Source organism: Chenopodium album, chromosome 17 (genome assembly GCF_948465745.1).
Source record: "Chenopodium album chromosome 17, dcCheAlbu1.1, whole genome shotgun sequence".
Lineage (NCBI taxonomy): Eukaryota > Viridiplantae > Streptophyta > Magnoliopsida > Caryophyllales > Amaranthaceae > Chenopodium > Chenopodium album.
In genome coordinates, this window is record NC_137850.1 from 41,866,164 (window position 1) to 41,891,531 (window position 25,368).

The 25,368-nt window shown below is 31.0% G+C and overlaps 2 protein-coding genes and 1 pseudogene across 3 annotated transcripts; all 3 read right to left on the reverse strand.

Moving 5' to 3' along the window:
* Positions 1-4,610: 4,610 nt before the first annotated feature.
* Positions 4,611-10,462, reverse strand: LOC145589013 (protein FAR1-RELATED SEQUENCE 5-like). The gene is made up of 4 exons (XM_081645589.1): positions 9,437-10,462; positions 7,444-8,239; positions 5,554-5,855; positions 4,611-4,628 (listed from the first exon to the last, which is right to left on the reverse strand). Exons 1-4 carry the CDS (start codon positions 10,460-10,462, stop codon positions 4,611-4,613), a joined length of 2,142 nt encoding a protein of 713 aa, XP_081501715.1.
* Positions 10,463-13,039: 2,577 nt separating this feature from the next.
* LOC145589750 (uncharacterized) lies at positions 13,040-13,846 on the reverse strand. Its single transcript, XM_081646434.1, has one exon. It carries the CDS (start codon positions 13,539-13,541, stop codon positions 13,044-13,046), a length of 498 nt encoding a protein of 165 aa, XP_081502560.1. The 5' UTR covers positions 13,542-13,846; the 3' UTR covers positions 13,040-13,043.
* Positions 13,847-18,370: 4,524 nt separating this feature from the next.
* On the reverse strand, positions 18,371-24,557 carry LOC145589749 (ABC transporter C family member 3-like; annotated as a pseudogene). The gene is made up of 9 exons (XR_014101800.1): positions 22,090-24,557; positions 21,523-21,609; positions 20,798-21,424; positions 20,461-20,625; positions 19,968-20,262; positions 19,658-19,872; positions 19,234-19,542; positions 19,082-19,145; positions 18,371-18,988 (listed from the first exon to the last, which is right to left on the reverse strand). The product of XR_014101800.1 is annotated as an ABC transporter C family member 3-like (transcript).
* Between the last annotated feature and the right edge of the window lie 811 nt (positions 24,558-25,368).

Sequence of the window (25,368 nt, forward strand, 5' to 3'; positions counted from 1 at the left end):
TTTTTTATTTTATTTGTTGATTAGCCTGTGAAGAAGAAAATGATGAAATTCGGTCGAGATTTGAAGATTGTATCAGAGAATCAAATAGACTTTGCTATTGATTTGAAGGATGAAGCAAAATCATATTCACAAGAATCTCAATCTCAAGGAGAGGATGATTACTATTCAAATCCTGAATTTTTAGCAAAAATTGATGCAATAGTTGAAGCTGCAATGCAGACTAAAACTTTAGCTACTGATTTGGATCAGTTTGATAAAACAAAACTTAAATCTGATGCAATTGTAAGTTTGATTATATTTATTATCATTTTTTTATACTTATTAAAATCATATTAGATATATATCTGATATTATTCTTTATTTTGTATAGGTGAATGATGTTATTTCTGATCTTGGTTTGCAAGAAGATCTAATTGAAGATGCAGAGCAGAATTTAGAGGATGCAAACCAAGGAATTATGGAACCAGAAAAAGAAGCAGAAGATCTTGGTTTGAATAATGTTCAAGGAAGTGATGTTGAAATCACAACCGCAGAACCCGAATTAGCTGAAGGCACAACACCATCAGAAAAAGAGGTGCATTCAGTTAGTAATGAAGGTTTATTTAGTTCCACATCACCTCCAAGAACACCAAAGAAAGCCAAAGGACTCAATGAATTTTATACATCTGCTATGAATGAGAATCAGGCTAGGCTTGTTCAAGAAGGGAGGAGTTTTATCAAGGGAGATACTTCTTTGCCTAGATTTAATTTAATTACTCCTACTCCTCCTACTTCTCAAGATACACCAGTATCCCAAGAAGAAAATGCACAAGTTACTGAAAAAGAAGAAGTTCAAGAAACTTCTGAAAAAGAAAATGATAAAAACAAAGAAGATGACAGCACATCTAAGGTGTAATATTTGTATTTTAACTCAATAATTTATTTTAATAGTTATTGTATTTAACTAACATATTTTATATAAATAAATGTGTTTATTATTCTATATTATTGTATTTATTTTTATTTGTATTATTCATATGCTTTCAGGTTTTTTCTAAATCTGATGATGTTATTCAGTCTAAAGCTATAGAGGAACTTGCTTTACCTATTTATCAAGGTCATCAGGTAATGGTTTATGTCAAAAATTATATATTTTTTTAACGAATACTGATTGAATTAGAATAAGATTGAGTAAGTCAGGAATAAAATTGTCTTTTTCAGGAATTAAATTACTTATATCAGGAATTACACTGTTTATGTTAGGAATTTGATTGAGTTAGTCAGGAATAAACTTGTTGTATTCAGAAATTATTTTGAGTTAATCAGAAATTAAATTGAGTTCATCAGGAATAAACTAGTCACTATTATTGTGGTAGTCAGGAATTAAATTGTGTTAGTCAGGAATACTGATTGAATTAGAATAAGATTGAGTAAGTCAGGAATAAAATTGTCTTTTTCAGGAATTAAATTACTTATATCAGGAATTACATTGTTTATGTTAGGAATTTGATTGAGTTAGTCAGGAATAAACTTGTTGTAATCAGGAATTATGTTGAGTTAATCAGAAATTAAATTGAGTTCATCAGGAATAAACTAGTCACTATTATTGTGGTAGTCAGGAATTAAATTGTGTTAGTCAGGAATAAACTTGTGGAAGTCAGGAATTAGATTGTATTATTCAGGAATAAACTAACCTTGGTCAGGAATTAACTTGTCATTGTCAGGAAATAGTTTTTGTTAGTCAGGAATAAACTTGTCATAGTCAGGAAATTAAATTACTTTTATTATGATTTATATTATGTAGTATAGATTATTATTGTCATGGTTTAGAAGACTTTTGTTTGATATATATATTTTTTTTTCTTGTAGGAAGAACAACCTCAGCCTAGGGATGCATGTGCTGTTTTAGAATTGCTGAGGAATAAAACTGTTGCTGTTGAATCTATTCCTATTCCCATTGTTTCTATTCCTTTGGACTCTCCTAATGTTGCTACTGGTGACATTATTCAGATAGATAAAACTCCTGCTCCTCCTAGTATTGATGATACACACATTGACTTAATTGATGTTGATAGAATTCATGAATTAAAGCAAAGGCAGGAGGAGAGATTGGTAGCAGCAGCTGGTGGTTTAGATTGGGTTCTACCACCTATTCACAAGATTCCAATTCAGATGAAAGACAAGATTGTGTGTAGGAATTTGCAAGAAAACAAGCCATTGTATCTAAAAAGATTGACTGAACATGAATTATACATGTGTGATTACTTGTTTTTTATGCACTATTTTGAGCAGCTTGAGTTAGATCCTACTGGTGAGGATGAGGGAATTAAGAGGCGTAACAACAGTCTTTACGTAAAGGATATAGGTACTGTTATCTGTCAGTTTCCCACTGAAGATCCTGAACAGAGTGATCTTATTTTGGTAAAGGAGAAGTTCTGTTCCCTTCGTCCGTCTGAGTGGGTTAATTCTGCTATTCATGATACTTGGGCTACTGTGCTCAACATTGAAGAGTGTAAAATAACTGACAGAGGAGTTTTTCAGTATAAAAGATTTGTTTTTCAAACTGAAGTTGCTGTAAGTTTTTTTTTCCTTTCTTTACTTCATTCAGAAACCAATTTTATTTATAATATTCTGTATTTAATATATTTTTTTGTTTTGTAGAATGTTACCTGGAGGTACTTAGAAAAAAGGGCAGTTTACAGAAAAGAAGTTGCTAACATAAAGGAAAAGGAGACAATTTTGAAAACTTTGAAAAACCCAATGGAGTATAATAAGTTTAAAGAGGAATTGTTAAAAATGGAGATGGATTGTAAATTGAATATGCATAGAGGTGAGGACATTTATGACTGCATTAGCAAGTGGGTTAGGCGTTTTCCTTCATTCAACATAGCCGAAGCCGATTTGGTAAATTTTTAACTTTATTTCTTCTTTATATATTGTATATTCAGGAATAAGCTAAACCTAGTATGATTCAAGCTTTTATTAGTCAGATTTTATATTATTTTAAGTCATGAATTATATTACTATAATCAGGAAATAATTTATTTATGTTAGTAAGTAAACTGTGTTAGTAAGGAAAAAATATTATATAGTTAGGAATTAAATTGTTTTAGTCAGGAATAATATTGTTTTAGCCAGGAATAAAATTGTTTTAGTCAGGAAAAAAATTGTGTTAGTCAGTTATAAAATTTTGTAAGTCAGGAATATAAATGTTTTACTCAGATAATATGATCTTTTAATCTGTTATTTGGTTCTTTTATTCAGTTAATAAATGTATTACTTATTGTGAAAATTATGTTTTATTTATTTTGCAGCTATTCTTTCCCATTGCGTTCGATAATCATCATACTCTGCTGGTTTTCAATTTCATTGATGGTATTGGTCCAAGAATAGATTGGATAAATAACAGGACTGATATTGATCGAGATAGATTAAATGGAATAGACAGAGTGCTGGTAAGCTAATTTTAAATTAAATTTGTGAAAATTATATTTTTAGATGCTTTTAAATTTTATAATTTATATATTTATAATTACAGATTAGAGCTGTTGGTATCTTTCTGAAAAAGCATGAACATCGACATGGTGACACAAACTTGGAAGAATTGGAATGGCATGAACCTAAATTTACATGGCAAACAAGCCATGAAAATGAGGATTGTGGCCTTTTTACATTAATGTGTATGAAAAAGTACAATGGTATATCTGGAGGTCTTGTTGACTTGAAATATGTAAGTATTTTTTCTCCTTTGTTTTTGGATTTATAACTATTGTTTTTTAGTGTTCTTATATTGTTTTTTATATAAATTTATAGAAGCAAAATCGGAAGATATATAGATGCCAACTTGCTTATCAGATGGCTACTAGAGAAGAGAATATTTTGCGGAAGAAATTGTGGAATGATTGCATTGAGTTTTCAATTAACAAGCTTAAAATTTGGAAAGCTCAACCTGCAAGAAAGAAGCTAGAGGCCAAATATCAGAAAGAAAAGGAAGCCATTGAAAGGGAAAAAGAGAGGCAGTGGAAGTTGATGCAAAAACAAAAAGAAAAAGATGAAAAAGAGAAGCAGCAATTGGAAATTGATCAAAAACTTCAGAAAAATGAAGAGGAAGAGGAAGAGGAAGATTAGATTTTTTTTTTTTTAAACAATTAATCATACATGTACATATTTTTTTTTTTTGTAGTTAGGCATTATTTTTCTTTTGTATAGATACTTATAAATTTGTTTTATATATGTATATATTTTCTATTAAATCCGTTTTCTGTTAATCATACATCTATATATTAGTCATATATTAAAATACTTGTGTCAGAAATTAATATCAAATTTTAATTTTAAAAATTTTAAATATCAAACTTAAAATGAATAAAATGTTTGTCATAAATTAAATTACACTTCTCAGAAATTACTTTATTTATTTTAGCAATAAATTTATTTTGGTTAAGAATAAAATTTTGTTGGTCAGGAATAAATTTGAGTCAGTCAGCAATAAACTTCATTTAGACAGGAATTAAGTTGAGTTACTCAGGAATAAACTTGAGTTAATCAGAATTTAGTTTTTTTTTAAATCAGGAATAGAGTTGAGTCTGTCAGGAATAATTTTGAGTTAATCAGGAAATAGATTTTTTAAATCAGGAATAGAGTTGAGTCTGTCAGAAACAAACTTGGGTTAGTCAGGCATAAGATTTTTAAAGTCAGGAATGATATTGTGTTAGCCAGTAATACAATTAGTTTACTTAAGAATAATATTCTAGAAGTCAAGAATTAAGTCAGGAATTAAAATTCGATTATCAGAAATTAAAATGTAATAGTCAGTAATAAAATTGAGTTATCACAAATTAAATCAGGCATGAAATTGTGTAAATCAGGATTAAAATTAGTTTAGTCAGGAATAAAATTATTTTAAAGTCAGGGATAAACTTCAGTTACTCAGCAATAAGATTTTTAAAGTCAGTAATAAAGTAAGGTTAGTCAGGCATAACATTTATCTAATCAGAAAATAAAATAATTTTTTTCAGAAGTAATCAAACCTCAAAATGGCAAAATATAGTATTGTTTAGACAAGAATAAACTTGAATTAGTCAGGAATAAACTTGAGTTAATCAGGATTAAGATTTTTTTAATCAGGAATAGAGTTGAGTCAGTCAGGAATAGAGTTGAGTCAGTCAGGAATAAACTTGAGTTAGTCAGGAATAAGATTTTTATAATCAGGAATTAAAATGTGTTAGTCAGTGATACAATTAGTTTATTTAAGAATAAGATTCTAGAAGTCAAGAATTAACTCAGGAATTAAAACTCGGTTATCAGAAATTAAAATGTAATAGTCAGTAATAAAATTGAGTTATCAAAAATTAAATCAGGCATGAAATTGTGTAAATCGAGATTAAAATTAGTTTAATCAGGAGTAATCAAACCCCAAAATGGCAAAATATAGTATTGTTTACAATTATCTTGAATAATAAAATAAAAAATTTGAAGATTGACTTTATGATAGGAGAAGGCAGCAATAGGGATGAATTAAATGAGTTGTGGATTAGGAGTTATTGTTCCAAACTCATTTGGATCTCTTGTTGCTGTTCTTCTTCTTTCAAAATGTCCTCTAATTCTTTTGTTCTTCTTTGGCCTTCCCTTTGTTTTTGGTCGTTTTGGATCTTTAACTGTATTTCTTCTTTCTTCTTCTTCATCAAGTTCACGAATTTTTTCTTCATTTGTTTGGAACACTTTCCTTACAGATTTGTACATTTGTTCCAAAGCATCATCACATATTTTTGATGCTTCTTCATTCCCTTGGCATACTGTCACAAGGTTGTAAAAATTATTTGTTATTGATTGCCTCCAAGGAGTGTTTATTAATGAATAATCTGTGGTTGAATTTCCTAATAAAAAAAAAAAAAGATTACTACATTTTTGTTAGTAATAAGAATAATAATATTATAATATCAGAAATATAATTATTTATATTATGAAAATAAAAGTCAGCAACGAGCTATGTGATAATATTTTTATTTTCTGTTTCAGCCATAAATTTTCTGACAAAATTGATATTATTCCTGATAAATTTTAATTGTCAGTAGAAATGTCAAATTATTGCAAAAAGTCTTACAAAACAGAATAAAGTAATTTATTGCCTCATTGAAAATTCATTATAATGTAGAAAAAGTCATTTATTGCATCATTAAAAAGTCATTCTAATTTGACTAAGTTAATAAATTTTTCTGTTAAATTACAGATTAATTATTACTGTTCATACATAACTCTTTTCTATTTAAAGGCTGTTCTAAATTAAGTTTTTTCTATTAAAAGAGTTATATTATAACAACCTCTATTGTGTTCTATAAAAGGTGCATTCTTGTAAAAATAACTTATATTTTTATTCATCTAATCTATCATCAAAATAATGGCTGATTTCTACGCAAATAAGGAGAAGTGTACAATTATTGTTAAACCAATTGATCGCATTAGTATGGTAAATATATTACATTAACTTTTAAATTTATAAATTTGTTTTGTGTTTTAGTAAAGATTAAATGATATCAAAATTGATTTTTTTTTTTCTTTCAGGGTCTTCCTGATGATTGGAAATTTTTTCTTCTGAAATTCAAGAACTTTGTTAGAGTCTTTGCTGGGAAGAATGGCAGAGAAGATAGACATTGGGAAGTAAGAGTCTTAAGCATACCAGAAAATACAGGTTGTGGTGGTATGTTGATTAATCGTGAATGGGAAAACTTTGTAGCTGCAAACAACATAGTTGTTGGAGACAGACTTGATGTTTATCATGATCATTATAACATTTATATTAGAATTTTTAATGCTGATGGTACTGAAAGGCTTCCTAATGAAGGAGGAAGTGGTACCAATGTATAAGTTTTTAAATATTTATATCATTTTATGTGTAAAATAAATCTGATTTTATATCAGAAATAATAATAAATGTATCAGTTATTATAATATTTTGTTCATGAATAATAATATTATAATATGTTGTTCAGTGTTCATTATGTTCAGGAATTAGATTATTTTTTTCATTTATTAGAGTTGTTTTGTCAGGAATTAAATTATGTTTGTCAGGTATTAAAATTTTTTGATTACATGGGAATTAGATTGTTTCAGGAATAAAAAATTTTCAATCAGAAATTAGTTATTATAAATTAGAAAGGATCAGGAATAAGGTATAGTTTGTCAGTTTTAAGATTTCTTTGGTCAGGAATTAAAATATGTATGTCAGGTATTTTAAATTTTATTCAGGAATTAATCTGAATATATCAGGAATTAAATTGTATGTTTCAGGAATAAACTTGTTTCAATCAGAATATTATTATCTTTTTCATGTATTATACATTAAGAAAATTTATGTCAGCAAATTATTTATGACAGTAGTTAAAATGTTTATCTCAGGAATAAAGATATTTTTTTTATACTAAATAAACATGAAATAAATTTTAAAATAACAAAGTATGTACGTACCTAATTCACTGCCATCCCAAATGTTTGATTTAGCAAGCTTGGTCCAACGTTTCAGAATGTATCTCTCTGGTATAGCATGTATGCTGTACATTTGCATTATCTTGATAATGTGAAAGCACAGCAATCCAGTCTCTGTGAAGCACATACAAGAACACATAAACTCATTGTTTTGAGTGTAATATATGACTTGATAGGTGTGCATATAATCTTCATCAAGAGAAACATCAAAGAATTTGACATATTGCATTGAAGTGGCTTTTTCTCTTGCATATGCTCCAAGACTTGTTTCAAATTCCAGCCTAAAATCCTTGTATAAGTTTAGAGTATAAACTTCAGCTGCATGTTTTAATATCTTTGTTGTTGTTCTTGGTCTCTCAGTAGTACATCTGAAGTTGTCACTCTTTTCAGTGCTTCTCCATCTTTTCACAGTAGCCTCAAAAATATGAAAGAACTCCAAAAGCTTTGTGGTTTTGTTGGCCTTAAATGAAATTGCTCTGTTTGTTACTTCTACCCTTTGAGATGAAAGAATTCCAGCTGAGAAAATATCCTTGCTCAATGCTGTGCACCATTTATCTCGTAGACCATATAACCTATCAAACCATTCTTTTTTCTCTAGCCCATGTTTTTGAACCATCTTGTGCCAACAATCTTCAAAGTCAGATTCAGAATCACATCCACTTAAGCATTTGTGAAACATTTTTTTGAATTCAGGATTTGTTTTTAGAGTACCAAAGTGTGAGACAAAATTCTTTTGCAAATGCCATAGACATAGCCTATGTCTTGAGTTTGGATAAACCTGCAACAAAATTAAAATTACTGTAGTCAGTAATATGACTATTATAATCAGAAATTAGAAACATTTAGTCAGAAATTACATAAATTATGTAAGATATTAGTATATTTTTCTCAGGCATAACAATATAAGAGTTAGAAATTAGCAATTTGATTATTTGTATAATCAGGAATTAAAACTATTTTGTCAGGAATTACATACTTTTCCTCAGGAATTAGATAACATAGGTAAAACAATGTAATAATAATAAAAAGGAATATATTTAAAAATTATCTTTTTTTTTAAATATTTTTTATTTGTCTATAAAAGTATTATTTACTCATACATTTTGCATGTTTTTGTACTTTGGTATATTCTCTCTCCTACAACAAACTTTTTTTGCAATATTCTTCAAAAATGGAAAACAATTCTCAGTCTTCTACTTCATCAAACGATCCTCAATATTTGTCAAATATGCAAAACAATTCTCAGTCTTCTACCTCAACAAACGATCCAGAAGAAAATGCAATTGATAACTTTGAAAAAAAGTTAAATGAACTGTTGGATAGAAGAGATAGAATGAAGAATGGATTGATGAAGCTCTATGAAAAGGTTGAAAAGAATGAAATCGAAGAACTAAGCAAGAGAAAGAGAGCACAAGAAATATGACAGGAAACCCAGAACAAAAAGCAGAAAGAAGAAGATCAACACAAGAAGGAAGAGAAAGAACAAAAAGAAGATCAAAATAAAAAACAAGGTTAATATCTGAGGAAGAACATAAAGAAGATTATGATTTTAGGGTTTTTTTCTTTATTTTTTTTCTGTTAATTTCTAGTCACAATCAATATCATTAAAATATATGGAAAATATGATATGCTATTTTGTTTATGTTTCTGTATTTCCTGTTTTTATTATCAAAAGATTTATTTAGTAATGGTTTAAAATGATGTGGTTTTGTTGGTTTTTATTCATATATTGATTATTTTTTTTAGTATTAATAATTTTTCGTCAGGAATTATATTATTTTAGTCAAGAATTAATATATTTTTAATCAGAAATTATTTACATTAAATTATGAACATGAAATATATATTATTAGTCAAGAATTAAACAGATATTTATTAGGAATTATATAATTTCTGTCAGGTATTGATCTGTTTTTATCAGTTATTAAGTTATTCTAATCCAGGAACAATATATTATGAAGAATAAAATTCTTACCTCTGGTATGGTGTTACTCATTGCAAGATCCTGATCAGTGAAGATTGATTTTGGTTCGATTCCACACATCGACTTTTTGAAAATTTTAAGAAGCCAAACAAATGTGTCAGTCTTTTCGTCACTTATGAATGCACATCCAAACATTGTTGTTCTCCGGTGACAGTTTATACCAACAAATGGTGCACATATCAACCCATATTTGTTTGTTTTGTATGTTGTATCAAAGATTAAAACATCACCATAGGCTTTGAAATCTTCAAGCATTTGAGAATCACGCCAAAAATAGCTCACCACATTGTTTTCTTCTCCAAATTTCAGTCTATAAAAGAATGAAGGATCATTATCTGCTCTCTCTTGAAGGGTATCCAATACATTCTGCATGTCTCCACCTTCAACCATACTCATTTTCACCCTTGATACATAGTTTAGGTGATCTCTCTTAGTATGACCTACACATTCTTCTCCTCCAGATTCATTGGTGATATAATTGTAAGCATCCATTGGTTTGATACCACTTTCAACCATGCTTTCAATTAGTTCACCCATTGGTGCTGATATTTGCCTTTCTGATCTTAGATGATTACGTTGAACTGCTATAACCAATTCATGATTATGTTCCAACTCATGTGTAACAGCTTCGAAATTTCCTTCTTTGGTTTTCTTGAAACGAATATGAGCTTTGCAACCAGTTCTTGTCTCATTTACCTCCCTATCTTTTCTCTTTTTTTCATCAGTTTTACCCAATATGGGTATTTCCGCTGAATTTTGTTCAGCTGCCATCTTCATTTTACCCTTTGTATGCCCTTCTTTAGAACACCTAAAATAAAACTCATACAATTTATCATTATTATCTCTTCTCTTTGTTGATTTTCTGACACTGAAACCAATAGTCCTTGAATGAGCTTTGTATAAAACAAATCCCTCATTGTAGTCTGATACAGTATAACCTGCTAGACATTTACTTATGTTTTCATCCTTCTCATATTTGTAATAATCTGCAAGAAAAGTATATATGAAACATATCATAATTTATTTTTGTCAGGAAATAAAATATTATACACAGTAAATAAATGTTCTTTAAATTTATGATACTTAAGTATTATCATGTCGTCAGGAATTACATTATTTAAATCAGGAATTACTAAATACTAGTCAGGAAATAAAAGATCTCAGTGAGGATTATGTTTACATTTAATCAGGAAATAGATAATATAAGTCAGAAATAATAATATTTGTATCTGATTATAATATGTTGTTGATTATTTTTTCAGGAATTAGATTATTTATGTCACTTATTAGTTTTGTTTTGTCAGGAATTAAATTTTGTATGTCAGGTATTAAAATATTATGATATCAGGAATTAGATTATATATTTCAGGAATAAAATTGTTTCAATCAGAAATAAGATTACGTTTGTCAGCTTTAAGATTTCTTTGGTCAGGAAATAAAATATGTACGTCAGGTATTTTAAATTTTATTCAGGAATTAATTTGAATATATCAGAAATTAAATTGTATGCTTCAGGAATAAACTTGTTTCAATCAGGAATAATATTAATTTAATTTCAGTAACAAAAAATAGTCAAAATATCAAAATAATGTTCGAATCAGAAATTAGATTATAATATTCAGGAATAAAGTTATATTAGTCAGGAAAATAGATAATTATATTAGACTTTAACCCATCTAATGTTAAAGCCTTGTTTAGAAGAACAATGGCAGAAATTGAGCTTCATAGAAGAGATTTGGCATTTTGGGATTTGAAGCTAGCCTCAAGTTTAGATCCCTCAAACAAGGAGATTGCTAAATTACAGAGTATACTTTTACAGAACATTTAATTATCTGTATACCTATTATACTTGCAGTATCTTCATCTCTTTCTGCATCATCTCTTTCTTCATTTATATTTTCTTCTAGAATAACATTATCTGCTGCATTCATCATTAGTGTTATATATTTGAATTTCAATTTGAAATTATCAAAAATAGTTTTGCATGCAAATCATAAGTTGAAATTGAATTCGATCGAATACTATAGTAAACTGAGTATCTGAAAATAAATTAGGCCTGATTTCAAATTATAAGTTGAAATTAACTACGATCTGAAATTCGATTGGCATTAATTGCTAATAATAAGCAGAAATTAACTCCAATTTAAATACGATCTGATATTAAATTGAAATTTAATACGATATGAAATTCAATTTGGCTTGCATGCGAATTATAAGTCGAAATTCATATTTCAAAATCGGTATAATACAATCTGAAATCATGCGAATTATAAATCGAAATCAATATTATATGAAATTTGAAATTACATGCAAAGAAAATTATGAATTAGATTGTACCTTTTTCAGCAGTAATTGAGCTGCAAATTGATTCTATAGGTGAATCAGAATCTCCTTCAATCATCATCCTATTGTTTGATTTCTCCATGTTTTTCTGGAATTTGCAGATTTGAATTATATGAATTTTGCAGATTTGAATTTTATGAAATTTTGGGAAAATGAAGTGGTTGAATTTCAGTGAATGACGGCGCTCGAAATTTTATGAAAATGATTAAAATGATGAAAACGACAAAATTAAGACAATTTATAAAATGGCGCACGGGCTTTGGTCGGGTTGGTCAGGCCCGCGCCTTTTTAATTAATGAGCCCGGACTCACGTGAGTCCGGTCTCACGCAAAACGTTCTGCTAAATTATTTTATTTTATATTATAGAAACATTACTATTTACTACCTTAATATATAAAAATTAGTTAGAATACACGTCATAATATTAATATAAACACACAAAAAAAATCTCAAGAAGATCAATATTACAGTATTATTTATTGCTTCATTCTAAACATGTTGATACTATATATAATTATATATTTGAATACAATATCTACACATCAATATTTTTAATTACTTAGTAGACAATTATTTAAGAATATTAGATTATTCAATTTATACTTATTAAATATATCTTCCATCAGATAATGATGACCTAAAAGAACGAATTTATTATCTCCATAATAGTGATCCTTGATATATTTAGTAATTGCATTTAAAAATATTTAAACCATTCTTAAATGCTCATTTCTGGAATTTTATAAAGATAAAAAATCTAATTTACCAATGTAAATTTTCAAGTCAAAAAAATTCTAAACGACGTATCCGAAATCCCGAATTCCTTTGTCAAGTGTTGTTATGTGTACCAATTTGGCAATTTATCTTGAGTCATGTAGGAGTGAAGAAATTGGAAATACTTATTAAATATATCCACTTAATCTTTTATATTTTGATCAAAGATTGTCCACAGTGTTTTTAGATTTTTTTGTTTTAATTGTGGTAAAATAACCAAGTTGATGTTATTTTTTAAAAATTACCGTACCTAATCTAGTGATAAACAAAGAGGAGTCACTCTTTAATACTCTCATGTCTTTTTTTTTAAAAAAATAATACTCTCATGTTTTTTTTTTTTGTTATAAATACTCTCATGTCATAAAGCCTAAAATAAAATTGGTCCAAAATAGAAATATTGCAACAAAACAAAACCACAATAATAAACAACCAAACTAAAAAGACCAATTCTACAAAAGGCCCAACAAACTGATACACTCATCTAAGGCCTATTGGGCCTATTAGTCCTAATGGGCTCATCCAATTCATCCTCCTCAGGCTCACCCATCCCAAAAGTACTCTTAACAGCATCAGCTGCACCTTGAGCCATACTCTTCACTTGTTCTCCGGTTCTCTGGAGTATTCCTCCAGTCTTCTCGCTCCCGGCTTCCGCCGTCTCCTTCGCGGCTTCCGCCATTTCCGAGGCCTTTTCCTTGGTTGCTTGGGCCGCGTTATAGGCCTTATCCTTGGTGACTTGGGCTGCATTATAGGCCTTGTCCTTGGCGGTTTGGGCCATTCCAGCGGCCCCATCCTTGGTGGATTGGGCCTTATCAGCTACGTACCCACTGGTTTGGTCCTTGGATTCCTGGGCTCGGCCCTTTGTGTTTTGGGCCTTTTCAGAAGTCTTGTCTTTTGTTGTTTGGGCTGTTTCCATTGTTTTGTCCTTGGCTTGTTGGGCCTTGTCCTTCATTGCTTCTGTTGCTCCCCTTGTCTTGCCCATCACTTGATTAGCTTTCTCCTATGAATCAACTCAATTGTGATTAATACCAAACAAATGAACGTGTTTAACATAGGTTTTACAATATTACATACTCTCAAGTGTAACTAATAATTACGGATTGTAAAACCGAGAATATAAATCCACATAAACCAAGCTAGTTGCCATTTTTACAAAAGAAGAGAGATTACCATGTCCACACATAACATAGTGTAAATCCTACCATATTTTGTACATCATGGTCATTTTGTTAGAATAATATCTCTCATACAATCCTAATATTATCTTAGCTCAACCCCTTATATTAATATAAGTACACGAAATACATACTACATTTAGTAAAATTCATAAAATAATCCGATTATAAATCATCACTATCCTAATAAAGTTCTAAACATAAAGAGCTAAGTATAAATATGAACAATATTATAAAATAGTACAACTACATAATGTTTTTGCGTGAAAGTGAGGGATAGTTCAAGTGGTTAGAGGCTTAGAGCTTCCCTTCCAATCCAGGAGATCCTGAGATCGATTCTCATCACCCTGTCCTTGTGGCTCTCTCTGAGCGCCAATAAAACATAATGTTTTGCTTGGGAACATCATGAAATGCCATAAATCGAATTCATAAATCCAACCATACTACCATAGTGCAACATACATATGAAAATATATCAAATTAAAGATATTTAATTAAGTGTTTAACTAAATTACCTCAGCTTTACCAGTAGCTTCACCAGCTCTGTAACTCTGACCATGAGACGCCATATATATATACCTTTTACCACCTCAAACTAATTACCAATTTATCGAAAATTAATTAAAAATCTTTGATTAACAATAAAACCTGAAAATAATGATTATGAGTTTTTATATTTTAATATGTGTTGAACTAATACTGTAGATTGCATGAACCCGATATTTATAGACGTTGCATGATTCTCCCAACCTAGAACACGTGTCTTGTTATGAGACACGTAACTTGTCACGTGCCATGCAACTATTAGCTTCTACTATTGTACGACTACGTGTTATCGTATTTAGCTGACTTAGCTCCACTTCTCGCGTACTCTTCTAGATAACGTTTTTTATGTGATAAAATTGTATTAGATTTGATCAGAAAATTATTGCTCGATCCATGAATTTTCTTATTTTATATTAAGCTTTGATCATAAAATAATGATTTCACAATAATTGTGCATGTCTATTAGTTTTCTTCTTGTACAAATGAGGCCAGGTATACTATTCCTAAAATATAAAGTCACTTTAAAGGGAGTGGCATGCAGAACCATGGATTTCTTTTTACAAAGGTGTCGACATAGAAAGTTTTAGATTGTATTAATTATACTCTCTCTTCCTTTATTTTTGTCCCATTATCAGTTTTAATGTCAAATTTGTAAATTTTGACTATAAATTATTGGTAATCTATTAATGATAATATAGTCATAAGTGGTCTTGTTAAATTTGTCTCATCATAAATATTGTTAATATCTTGTTTTTATAACTTTTACATGTATGGAAATAAGGATATAGACTTTTTAAGACGCGCCTTAGAGACTATGCACAGTCAAATGGGACAAAAGAATATGGACAAAATACTCCTTCCGTTACTTAATATTTGCATTTTTTTTAGAGATAATTTTAAACATTGATACTTGTGCTTTAATTGTCTATTACTTTGATCCTTCTGTTTCTAATTGTTTTCCCAATACTCATAGTTTGTTTTTTTTTTTTAAGTTTTGGTTAAAGGCATTGATAAGTGAGAAAAGTGGTAAGGTCTAAAGTAATTGTATGAGAGTAAAGTTGTTGTCCCATGACCATATATGATATGCAGCAGTCGTTAAAGAATACCCTTTTAATAGAGGTAATCATTGGGTGGGCCGAGCAGGGTTCGGGTCGGGCCAAGGCTTAAAATTTCAGCCCATTTTGTAGGCTAAATTATTTATGGCTAGACTCTAGTCTAGGCATCTTCCCCTACACCCCTCTCTAAATGCATCGTATAGCACCCCTTCCCCCAAATACCCACTTTCCCAGAATCTGCTCATATAGTAATCGTACTATATAAATAAAAAAAAAAATAAAAAAAAATAAACCACTATTCTCATTTCACTTTCTCTCTCCTCACCCATTTTCTACATTTTCTCTCTTTACAGCATTTTTGCATTTTCAAATCAGAAAATTTCTACGTATTTGTCACAAATTATCAAAAAAAAAATTGTTCAATTACTACAGAATTCAGCAAATCAAGGTCGAAATTTGAAGGAGTAAGTGATTTTGTTCAGATTTTGTTCGAAAAAAGAGTATAAACCCTTTAATAATTTTTTGTTGCAATTGTGTTACAACATCATCGAAGCTTGAAACATGGAAATAGAGTATGAATTATTGCATTTTAGTAATTTTTACTAATTTTCATTTAAAACTTAATAATTTAAACAAGTACATTTTGATTTTTGAGTATGAGTACATTATTATTATTCTTATTATTATTATTTGCATTTTTTTTGGATGATGGTCATTTTCACACTAATATATGTTCATTTATATATATATTGATAAATCTTCATTTCCATATCGATCATTTTAATTGGTATACTATTCATTTATTCATATGCAACTTGATTCATTTTAACACTTACTGTTGCTCAAATCTAACTAATAATTCATTTGTTTTTTTTTCTATTAATTAAACAAAGAATCGTGGATATAGTGAGTTAGACCACACAATAGCAAAGAAAAAAAAAGACGAAAACAATTGAGGAGATCAAACAGGTATGGATTTGCGCAACATGAACCAATAACACAAGCTTGAATTTTTCGATTTTGGATGAGAAGTTTATCGTGTATAATAATATGTGTGAATTGTGTTGTATATTTTAATTTCCAATATTTCAATTTTTGGTGATATACGATTTCTGTTTGATTTTAATAAGAATGATAAACCTTTTTTTTTTTTTTTCCGATCCCTAAGTATTATAATAAATCAAATCTTTCAAAAGCAAATTTTTATTAGATAGTATATATATAATGTTCATATTTTTTGAAGACTTATATAATGTTCATATTAGGAAAACAACATATTCATAAATAAAAAACTAAATATTCAACAACTTGAATTTGTGGTTGAGCATTTACAATTGTCAACTTTGACCCTTAATTCAATAACTATATTAGAATATTTGACACTACATGTTCATAAACATACCTGAACGATCAGTAGAAAATTAAATTGTACAAAAGCTAAACATTTAATTCATTCTTGTATCAAGTCTCTCATAGGACCTAATATTTCTACACTTATCATCTTTATAAACCTCATTAGAACAAACAAATCTTTTCATAGAAAATGAGTATCCCTTCGCCTCTTACATATACTCCTCTCAACTCTAATTCCAAAACCTTTCATAGAAGCATATTCATTATACATTTTATAAGCATCATCTTTAGAAAGAAATTGTTTCCCCAATACTCAGACTGACTTGCTTCTTCAAAAATAAGAGCATCCTCTTTTCCCACTGCAATAATCAAACATGTAACAAATGATAATCATTAAAAGTCACATGAACAAATATTAAAATATGTTCACTAGTTAGTATATATATATGAGCGTATATAAAAGAATGAAAATCATTGAAATTCACATGTACGACATATATATTCAAGTACTATAATAAACATATAGTTTACTTCTGAAAACATAAGTTAAACATAAATGAACATTTACTATTACAAAAGTGAGCATTTTTTAACCTAAGATTATTTTTATGCGACACACGAAATTGGTAAAAATAATTGATTAGCAAAATAACAGTTATAGATGTTCATATAAGACGCACAAAACTGGAATAAGAAACAATTAAATAATATGTTCATTATCAATTCCACAAGCTGAACATTAATATATGGTGGTTTGAAATAAATTTACTCATCTCCTCCTCTCCTCCTCATCAATCCTCTGATATATACAAGTAGCTATTTTGTCTAACACAACTTCAACTTTGGCCACAATAATTGTAATTGTCGTCATCGCTGCCGTTGTCGCCGCCACCACAGTACATTAATACCAATTAAAAATCATCATCGTTACAACCTTTGTGTAAATCTTCATCACAACCAAAATTAGGGAGTTATGGCTTAAATTCTCTATACTATTCATGTGCTATTTGCTTGTTTTTGCTTCGATTAGGCTTGTAGTTTGCTTGTTGAATTGATTGAATATAAGTTAGGATTATCAATATGGGCAAACTCGATTAAGATGCGTATATACTCGACATCTTCTCTGAATTGCTGCTGTTGTGATTACTGTAGAAGCAGGGGTGTACCTACAGAGACAGCATGGCGGTTAGAGTATTAGAGTGTGGGTGTGTGTGAAGTGCAGCAATGCGAAGTTGAAATGCAAATCATATGGTCGTTTGGAAGGTGGTGCATGCATTTTTGCCTACACTTGAGTCTAGGCAAAAATTTGTAGCTGGGCCGTGCAGGCTTTTCGGGCCGGGCCAAGAAAAAAAGCAACTAAATTTGCATAAAAATGCTTTCCCAAGCCCCCCATTTTTAAAAAACGAGCCAGGCCCAACCCAATTTCGAGTTGAAAAAGACTGTCCAAAACAAATAGGGATAGAGGAATAGTAATAATAGAAAAAATATTATATAAATAGACATGACAATTAATCAATTATATAATCCATATTACATAACAGCGAACATTTATTCACGTTAAAATAGAGAATAATTAAATCAAAGAGAGCATGTGAATCATAAATCAAATTAATGTATGTAATATTAAAAACGAAGGACTCAAGGAAGTAGTCTTTTTGAAATGAGAGAAAAAAACAAAAAAAAAAAAAACATTATAATCAAATATCTTTGCTATTACCATGACAATTAGCATCATTAATTAACTGGAGGACCAATATTAGCACCACCACTTACACTTAACACTCTGTTTGTACTTTCTATTGCTTACGTACACTCTATTTGTACATTGTATTGCTAACAATTTTAGTCTTTTATCCAAAATTTTATTGTAATGATTTTCGCCATCATCCAAGAAGACATAGTTGAGTTCTTTGGACTTCACCGTAATGTACTGTTATTTTACATTTTTACATCCTCTGCATTTGATATACATCTTGTTGTATACTCTGCAACGAGTTTAGCAAACGACGATGACTTGTTTTCTAGCAACTTCATTGGTGAATTGCATTCCTCTACAAGTCCATGGCTTAGAAGCACCACCATATCACTATCGATAACTGATGTAATCCGGTGAGCTATGATTATTACCGTCGAATCTGAGAAATGTTCTCTTAGTGTTTGCTGAATCAAGTTGTCTGTAGCTGTGTCGATTGATGCAGTTGCTTCGTCTAGAATCAATACTTTGCTTCTCTTAAGTAGCACGCGGCCTAAACAAACAAGCTGCCTCTGCCCCATACTCCAATTCTCACCATTCTCGGTAACTGAAAGTTTGATAAAGAATCCAAATAAGTTGAAAGCCAAAAAATAGGACCAAAATCAACAAAAAATCAGAGTAAATGAAGTAACAAACAAACCTATTGAATCGAGTTTTCCTTCTTTCTTTCTAACTTCGTCTCCAAGTTGGCATTTATCAAGAGCCTGAAAACATTACAAAGTGTTTTTTTAGGGAGGAATGGAAAAGGGTATTTGTAGAGCGCAAAGTTATGTACCAAAATGTAAGACTTACATCCCAAATCTGTTCATCAGAGTATTCTTCAAGAGGATAATCCAGGTTGCTTCGGACAGTTCCTTCAAACATGGTGGGATCTTGTGGGATTATACTTAATCTAGTCCGTAGATCATGCAGTCCAATGGAAGATATGTTGATACCATCTAACATGATCTGCCCAGCTGCAGGTTCAACGATGCGGAAAAGTGCCTGTATGAGGGTTGATTTACCACTTCCTGTTCTCCCTACAATGCCAGTCTTCTTCCCTCCATGAAATGTACAAGTAATTCCTCGTAACACAAGTGGCATGTGTGGAGCATAACGAATCTATACATTTCCACAACATTATAACTAGCATGCACTTAGTTTCTTTTTTTTTTATTATTATTGTTTGTTGTCAAAATTTTATGAAATAATAAGAGTGAAATGAAACTAAAATCACCTGAAGGTTTTGAACACTGACTTCTCCAAAAGACGGCCAAGATGAATCTGGCCTATTTTCTTCTATAACAAGTGGAGGTTCGCTAGTAATACAAGTATACTGAAGGATCCTCTCAACTGAGATGATTTTATTCTCCATATTACATAAATTCCATATCATCGAGCTTTGTAGCCTGTTCAGATTGAGCCCATACGTAACAGATAAACCAGCAATTCCTTTAAACATAAAGAGTATTAAATGTTAGAATGTTTATGTTGTACAGGATGGAATAAGATAGCGAGTCAGAAATAAATGGGGTTTAATTATGTACCAGGATCAATTAGTCCTACAGGAATGGAGATCAAAATGATCAATGAGGCGGCAAATGTAATTAAAGATAACATGTCCAAGCGAAAGGTAAGCCATTCCATTGCAACAGCGCTGTAAAACTTTGGTCTTGAGTATCCATTTACTAGCTGTATGCTTGTAGCACAGAACCTAGATTCTTGATCAAAGCTCCTAATAGTTGTTGCTCCAGATATAGTCTCAGCAAAATGTTGTATCACTGGAGCTTTAGTTACTCCAACCAATCGACAAAGTTCTCTTGCTGAGGGTATGTAATATTGCTGCAACATAAACAAAAATAATTTTGAATTTATATTTTTCTTCCCTCATTTGATAATTTTGCTTCCCATTTCCATGCATATTAGTTGATATTGAGCTACACTAGATTCAAGTCATAGTTTCGATACAAGCTTTTGAACAGCTCGTAAAGCAATTTGCAATATGTATAATGACAAGAGTACAAAGCTCATCAAAGTTACCTGATACCATAAAGAGACTGCAGTAACAGGGATGAAAATCACGAAAACTTGCCATGTAATTTGTGACATCACCACAATAATTCCCAGAAGTTGTATGAACGAGAATGCAAATGCACCAATTTGAGATGGAATGTTCAAATCTACAGCACTTTGATCTGTAGATGCCTGAATCATGACGTGAATATGGTTCAATAAGTTGCAGTGGATGATTTAAGAAACTTATCCTGTTTAGAGATGTTACAAACAAATTTTCCAGTTCTTATATGTATATACCATTAATTTTCAGAAATATTTCAAAATTGAATGCAAAATAAAGGAGCAGGGGAAGTTTATGTACCCGATTTAAAATCCGCCCACTTGGGGTAGCATCGAAAAATGACATGGGGGCACGGAATATGCACGAGTGCATCTTACTGAATAGGGAAGTAGCTGTCCTGTATGCAACAGTCACGAGGAGACTAGCCCTTGCTAGGATACAGAAGGAACTTCCAATGGCCAAAGCAACATAGACAAGTATTACAGTTTTCGCGTTGACAATAGGTTTAGCATCCGAAGAGACAGGAGTTGCCCAAGCCATCCAATAATTGCTTAAAATTTGAAGAGTCTGGAAAAGTATTTGAGCTAACAATATTAAGGGTACCAAAGCTCCTCCATATGCTGTGGTGAGATATTTCCAATAGACTGAAAGTCCCACTCTACCTTTCTCTCTTTCTTCGTCTTGAACAAGTTGTCGCTTAAGCCCTGCCATATCATCATTTTTTTCAACCTTACCAACATTGCTCTCCTCTAAGGCTTTCTTATCACTACATTCCTCATCAACTTTCGGCTTTGAAACTCCAGGCTCTGCCAAATCAAGTGCAGATAAGGCTTCTTTGTGTGCTCCTACAAGTTCCATGAAGTCTGTTCCGGAAGCAAGAATATCATTGTACTTTCCTGCTTGCAATATACTCCCTTCTTTCATGACCTTTAAACGATACATGAGTTAGAGGGTATCAGAAGGTGATATAAATAAAAATAATGCCAGCAATTGGAGGAAGAAATTTTGTTTTTATGTTCTCTCACCAATATTAAATCTGCAGCAGGCAAGAACTCCACTTGGTGTGTTACATATATCACAGTCTTGGATTCTAAAAGACCTAGCAGACATTCCTGCAAGTTAATCAGACACTACCCAATAAGTTATGATCCCAAGAGAAATAAATAGCTAGATATTGCAATCAAACAGAAAATTTGCAACAGAACAATGAATCTAAAGACCAAAAGATTCTAAACAAGACAACGTAAGCACATGTAATTTCATAGCACAAGCCTGGATCTCAGCTTTATACTCAATGCGGACTTTGATCTCGGACCGTAAAAATTACATTTAAAACAATGGGTTCAGCACTTCCAATTACTAAGCATGTAACAAGATCAAGCAGGAGAAAAAAACTTGCACTACAAATGATGGTCTAGAATGAAGCTATAATTGTCCAACCAACTTATACTCCAAATATAACTATAGCTTTTATAGTGAACATTATATAATTCATAATACATATTAGGGATAATGTGAATATTTAGCAGTATTTGTACAGATAAATGAGAACAAAATAGAATGCATTTTATGCAAAAGGAAAAGATTAATACCTTGAAGAGATGACTACCAGTGTGAGCATCAACAGCACTAAATGGATCATCAAACAGATATATGTCAGCATCTTTGTATAAAGCACGAGCGAGTTGTATCCTCTGCTTCTGACCACCACTCAAATTGATACCCCTCTCACCAATTATTGTCTGATCTCCAAAAGACAAGATTTCAAGATCCTTACTCAAGGAACATGCCTCTAATACCCTGTCATACTTTTCATGATCCATATTCTGGCCAAACAATATATTATCGACTATCTTGCCACTCTGAATCCAAGGGGATTGTGGGACATAAGCCTTGGATCCACTCAATCGTAAACTTCCAGATATCTTTGAAACTTCTCCTAAAATGCAAGAAAGTAGAGTAGACTTTCCAGAACCAACTGTACCACATACTGCCACCCTCATACCATGTTTAACTCTAAGATTGATGTTTTTTAATGTAGGGATTGAGGCCGATGAATCCCAGCTAAAATTTCCTTCATTAATCTCAACAGCAACTTCAGAAGTTGCTCTAGGAATTTTCTCTACAGTATCAGGTTCTAAGTCATCAAGACAAAGGAAAGAGGCAATTCTATCAAGGGAAACTTTTGTCTGTATGACCATAGAGATTGTGTCTGGCAGATTGTAAATGGGTTCCTGAAGAATCCGAAATGTTGCAAGAGCAGTTAAAACCTTCCCTGATTCAAGAGGTATACCCATGATCATACATGTCCCAAAAGTAATAACCATCACAAATGTTGGAGCACCCCAGAAAACAAAAACTGTTGCAGCTGAAATACTAAAAAATTTCTTCAACCAAACATTTTCACTATTTCTTAGGTCAACAATCTTAGACAAGAATTTCATTTCCCATGCTTGAAGCTTCAGAATTCTCATGTTCTTCAATATCTCAGATGTCGCCTTCATTCTCTTATCCTTGGCTTCCATTAGCTTTGCCTGATACTTCTCAAGCAAAGTTGACAAAGGATAATTGGCCAACATAGTGAAAATGGTTCCAGAAAATGCAGCAAGTGATGCCAACCCTAGACTTTTATACAACAGCAACAAGGCCAATGCAACTTTCAATATGACCATCCATGGATCATGCATATACCAACTAAAATCATCAATTCTCTCTGCATCCACAGTCATGAAATTGATCATCTCCCCACTTGTATGACCTTGCTTCAATCGACTAGAGAGGGTCAATGCCTTATTATAGATACTCTCTATAAGCACAGCTTTCATCCTAATCCCAACTACTTGAAGCCTAAAGAACCAATGCCTTTGACATAGGCATTCCACAAGCTTCGCAAAGAAGAATGCAGAAACTAGTACATAGCCTTGGTTTTTGTATTCCCTTCTCCCATTAAGGTACTGGACAAAGGTATCAATGAGGTAAGGACCAACAAAAGACGCTATTGTTTTGATGAGGCAAAGGAAAGCCGTCAATACGATATCAACCCATGATGTTAAGATCAAAGATTTCACAAGCCTCATACTTGTCACCTTCTTATCAGTACCTTCTCTAAGAGACTCCATACAATTTCTAAAAATCATATGGGATTCACTAACATCATCTTTACCTGAAAGAGACGGAACATCCTCAAAGTCCAAAGTTTTATTATAACCTTTGGAGATTAATGAGCCTACCCAAGTAAAAGTTATGTTACTAAACAACCCAGCATTCAAATAAGGACTAATTGTTTCACTCCCTTCGCTCAGACTCGAATCCACCCTACCAATACCATTCAAAAATGGCTCTTGAAGATCACTATCCTCACTAGTAAACCTCCCAAAAACCCCAACACAACAAAGAAAAATTCCTGATATAACATATACTACATCACATACCAAAACTTGAATTGGCAAACTTTGATTTCTACTAAGTTGGATAGTGTCTACAATAAGACAATAACAAGACACAACAAGGTAAAAACCCCACCAAACTCTCTATTGAACAGGAAGTTTTACACCATTAAAGTGGTAAATAAATTGTTTATGCAAGTAAATAGAAACTAACAACCAAACAAACACCTTCAATGCTAAATCCAAAAGGGTAGCTAGTTTTTCATCTGACCAGCCATTTTTATACCAATAAAAGCAATTTAAGCAAAATAATGCTAGATTAAATAATGAAAGAGCTAAAGAAGGGAAGAAAACAGGTTTATAATACCAAAAGTTTCTATCTTTGGTGTGATCATTGCCATTTCTTCGGAATAATTTGTAAACCCATGTAAGAATTAGACCAAATAATAGGATTAGATGTAAGAAAACAGAGGAATCTCGCAAAAAGAATGGACTTTGAAGAAAATTAAGAGATGGGTTTTTGAAAGAAGAGAGAAAATATGAAATTGGTAAAATACCCATGTTCAGTTGGGGTTTTGTTAAGTGGGGAGGAAGCTTAAAAGATGGAATTTATAGTGTTTTGGAAAAAGAGCGGGCTATGGGAAAATCAGTTAAAGAGAAAACGGGTTACAGAAAATGAGTACATACTTGTTAATTATCGTTATGTTCCAAGAAAATATGGACACCTAAGACAAATTTGAACAAAAACAAAATTACAAAAATATCTTCTAGGAAAAACGAATTTATTTGAAAGGGAGGTTGGACTATGACCCTTTATCTATACTTGGGGATCAAGGATATATATAGACCATATGCATGAAGTTGGACTATTCAAAAGGATATCTCCATTTATGGAATTTGCCAAGTGCCAAGATACAGTGGGCTAGTAAAGCACTATTCAAGTGTTCGATGAAATTTCATACTTTCACGAGATTTATAATAAAATTTTAATAAATAGTATTCATCACATATAAAAAGAAAGAAAGATGATGACCCTTCCTATAAAAAGATGCTGTACGTACTTTTCTTCGTGACGTGATTTTGTTATGTATGAACATCACGTACATAAGAATTACTTCCTTCGTTTTAAAATTGACACGTTTCTTTAATTACGTTTGTCAATGCACATATTTAACCATTAACATTTTTAATTATCGATAAGAAAAAATTATAAATATTTGATATTGTGAAACTATATATCGTCACGAATCTAACAAGATCTCACATAACTATATTTTTCATTACGGATAAATTACAAAATACAGTCAAAGGCAAGTGTGTGAATAGTGCTAAAATCAAAACGTGTCAACTAAAAAAGACAGAGGTAGTATGATATTTGTGGATGAGAATATAATTTGATGAGGAGATGTAGAACTGTGAAATAGTCCTTTCAATTTTATTTTGAAATCATTCCCTTTCTATTATTTTTGAAAAGTCTTTTTTTTT

Coding starts and splice junctions, on each gene's coding strand:
- LOC145589013 (XM_081645589.1), bottom strand. CDS start 10,462: ATGATATGTTTCATATATACTTTTCTTGCAGATTATTACAAATATGAG. Junction 8,240..9,436: donor TGAGTAACACCATACCAGAG/GTAAGAATTTTA, acceptor ATTTTGTTGCAG/GTTTATCCAAACTCAAGACA. Junction 5,856..7,443: donor TTGGGATGGCAGTGAATTAG/GTACGTACATAC, acceptor TTTTTTTATTAG/GAAATTCAACCACAGATTAT.
- LOC145589750 (XM_081646434.1), bottom strand. CDS start 13,541: ATGGGCAAGACAAGGGGAGCAACAGAAGCAATGAAGGACAAGGCCCAA.